This window comes from Eurypyga helias, unplaced genomic scaffold (assembly GCF_000690775.1).
Source record: "Eurypyga helias isolate BGI_N326 unplaced genomic scaffold, ASM69077v1 scaffold12819, whole genome shotgun sequence".
NCBI lineage: Eukaryota > Metazoa > Chordata > Aves > Eurypygiformes > Eurypygidae > Eurypyga > Eurypyga helias.
Window position 1 is genome coordinate 8,088 of NW_010271437.1, and position 3,415 is coordinate 11,502.

General features: G+C 56.6%; 1 protein-coding gene across 1 annotated transcript in view; it reads left to right on the forward strand.

The window, feature by feature from the left end:
• The window catches only part of LOC104514992 (SWI/SNF-related matrix-associated actin-dependent regulator of chromatin subfamily D member 3), a gene marked incomplete at both ends in the record, with an annotated part of 9,960 nt that extends 7,370 nt beyond the window's left edge, over positions 1-2,590 (forward strand). Inside the window, 3 exons of the mRNA XM_010158818.1 lie at positions 294-389; positions 712-813; positions 2,429-2,590. Of these exons, the coding sequence (XP_010157120.1) occupies positions 294-389; positions 712-813; positions 2,429-2,590 (360 nt within the window). The remainder of the gene's footprint in view (positions 1-293; positions 390-711; positions 814-2,428) is intronic.
• Positions 2,591-3,415: the final 825 nt, after the last annotated feature.

The window sequence follows — 3,415 nt, forward strand, 5'->3', positions numbered from 1 at the left end:
CCGGATCTTCCCTTCTTCAGGCTGACCCCCCCCGAGTTGGTTTGGTGGCTCCCCTGGGGCAGCTCCCACAGGTCCCGCGGTCACCGTCCTTTACAGCAGCAGTGAGAGTCAGGAAACTCTTCCCGTATGTGTGCGCCGTTCCCCGCTGCTGGGGTTTTGTCTCAAAACTCGCTTCGACTGACGCTGCTTGTTGATACGGGAATCGTTCAGGGGAAGGGGAAGCCTGAGCAGGGTCGGGGAGCACAGCCCAGTGTTGGGAGCCGTAACCCTTTCTGCTTCTCCTGGTTGTACAGCTCAGCAAACAGAAGCGCAAGTTTTCGTCCTTTTTTAAGAGTTTGGTCATTGAACTGGACAAAGATCTCTACGGGCCTGACAACCACCTCGTGGAGGTAAGCGGGTCGTGCAGCCCGTGCCTGCTGCCCTGGCACTAGCAGAGAGCAGCAGCGTGCCCGCGCTCCGTGCTGCGGCACCTCGCCGTCAGGCGCGCAGTTAGGGTGTTCGCAGCGCCTGCAGGGTGTGTGCTGAACCCCAGTTGTAGGGGCAGAGCAAGGGATGAGGAGGGTGGGGGAGTTCGTTGTGTGGTCTTTGGGGTTTTTAATCGAAGACCCTCAGAAGGCTGGTCCTGCCTTCTTCCCGCCTGGTGTGCGGTGCAGCACGCGCCTCCACGGACACCAGCGGAAAGACTGACTCTTCCTGCTTTCCTGTTGGCAGTGGCACAGGACTCCCACGACCCAGGAGACGGATGGCTTCCAGGTGAAGAGACCGGGGGACGTCAGCGTGCGGTGCACCCTACTGCTCATGCTGGACTACCAGGTCAGCGCACTGCTTTGGGGGAGGGTACAGGCACGGGGTCGCGGTGCAGCCCAGCAAACGCATCCTGTCACGTGCATCAAACCCCAATACCCGTCTCAGTGTCGCATCGTCGGGGAGGTTGGAATGACACCAAACTGGCAGATGAGCTAACATGTGAAGGGGACACCTGCAGGTAGAAGGTGCATTTCCACCTCAGGCTTCTTAGAGAATAGTTGAGCGACGCGTGGTCCTACACAGACACTCAAAGGGGTGGCTGTCGCTAGTGCTGCTTGAGCTAGCTCCGTCACCTTCCTGGCACTGAGGGCAGGCTGACAGCCCCACAGTTCCCCAGATCCTCCTTCCAGCCCTTCTTGGGGAAGGGGTCATGTTGTCTAAATCTGTTCCCTGATCCCAGTCACAGGAACCAAAAGCCCAGTCGGCGGTGCGTAGGTTATTCCACCTTGGGGCAGAATGTGAGAGAGGTTCCTGGACCTGCCCCAACGTTTTAAAGCTGCAGTAAGGTCAAGCCGCTCCCAACCCCCTTCTTTTCAGCTTTGGGTGTGCACTGCCATGGTCTCCGTTCCCCGGGCAGAAACGATGTGCCGTTGTGGAACTGATGTGACAAACCATCCCTGAAAGAAACGCTGCTGTCCGAAGGCAGCCGATCGCTCCGCACTGCTGAGGGGGGCCGGCGTCTCCCTTTTCAGTGCCAGATCAGTCCCAGATACATTTTGACTGTGTAACTTGGGGAACTCACTCTCAACCACTCTCTTCCCCGTGGAAGTGGCATTCTGCTGTTCCCTCTCCATGCAGAGAGCATATGTCCCCACTGAAGATGCGCCGGTTTATGTTAACAGAGAGAAAACGTCATTAATTTTAGGGACCGTCTGAGCCAACTGAAATGCTGATACAGGCAGTGAGAACTGTTATTGTTAAGACAGTGTAATGATGTTTGTTGTGGTCCCCGTTATTGTGAATCTGTGCTTTAACCCAGGCGTTCTCTTGTCCCTAAGCCCGGATTAGTTAGGAGCTGGCTGTGGGTGACCGGCAGCCAGCAAAATAATCCCCCTAATAACGTGGCTGATGTTGCACTTGGAGAAGCATCACATTCCGGAGTATCCAGGGGATGTGCTTTTCTGGAGATGCAGAGCAGGGTAGTCGCGTTCTCTCGCGCAGGTCAGATGCTCCTCTGGCCGCCGTGGCCGGGCGCGTTTGCCGGTGTGTGCAGATGAGTGGGAACGCGCCTGGGTGGGAGACTTGCAGGCATGGCCTTGGTCTGAGGCGGCTGAGCAGCTGTTCGCAGCAGCAGCAGCATCACACTGCTCTCATTCTCTGTGGTTAACTGCCAGCAGGTCAGGGGAAGGACCGTCTGCTTTCTTCTCTACTCCCTGAAGTCCTTCCTGAGTCTGCCTGCAGTTGTCACTGTCCGAGGCATGTGACACAGGTAGCATCCACAGCACATGCAGCGTCCCTCTTTATCCTCAAGGCCTGGGCAGTTCCCAGATCAGCAGCGGTGGGAATGTCTGAGGCACGGGTACTGTTGTGGGGTGCTCCTGAGGAGAGTCCCCTGGGAGTGATCATAGCTGCGTATCCATCTGCTTTCCCTCTACTGCCATCTCCATCCCCTCTGTTACAGCCTCCACAGTTTAAACTGGACCCACGATTAGCTCGTTTGCTGGGAATACACACCCAGACCCGATCCGCCATCATCCAGGCACTCTGGCAGTACATCAAAACGAACAAGCTGCAGGACTCCCATGACAAGGAATACATCAACTGCGACAAGTACTTCCAGCAGGTAATTCCCCTTTGGACACAGCGGTCCTTGCAATGCGAGCCGCGATGTCCCGCCCCGGATTTGGGTGGGTGAAGTTACGGATGTTGCCTTCCCTCAGGGATGTGCGGTAGGGACAGTATGGGGTGGCTTTCAGCACTCCCAGCTGATCCAGGACGCAGCCTCCCCATGTGCCAGCACGTCAGAAAAGCACACCGGGATGTGCAGCGCTCCCACAGGAGCGGGGCCCTTCCCGAGAAGGAGGGTTTTCTCTCAGCTTCACCGTGTTGGTTACAGGGGTTTTTCTCCTGATGTGTCATTTGTACTAAGCAACAGGAAATAATCTGCTGATGGTGACCGCCGAATCCTATGCAGACTCCCAGCAGTCCCTTCTGCTGGGTTTGCTTCCCTTCTCTTTGACGGGCAGAAGGCATGGGCATACCTTTAGAAAAACTATTTTTGTAAATCTGCTTCAGACGCTGAACTCGTCTCAGTGACACGCGTGATGTTTCAAAGCGTCACGTTAAGGCTGTTCGCAGTTGACCCTGTGTCGATGCGGTGCAGCGGTTCACACCGCCGTGGGGCGAGCGGGACGGCGTTCTCACTTCCGTTCATTCGCATTCCAGCTTCACAACTGGCTAGAATCAGGACTTGCTGGAGCCCCCTGCTCCTCCTGTGTCTCATCGGAGCCCTGTTAGCTCCTGAGTCTCCTCTGTGGTAGGGCCCCCAGGAACACCATCAGCCCTGGCAACTGTTCTTCCCATCCGTTCACACCGCCGTGGGGCGAGCGGGACGGCGTTCTCACTTCCGTTCATTCGCATTCCAGCTTCACAACTGGCTAGAATCAGG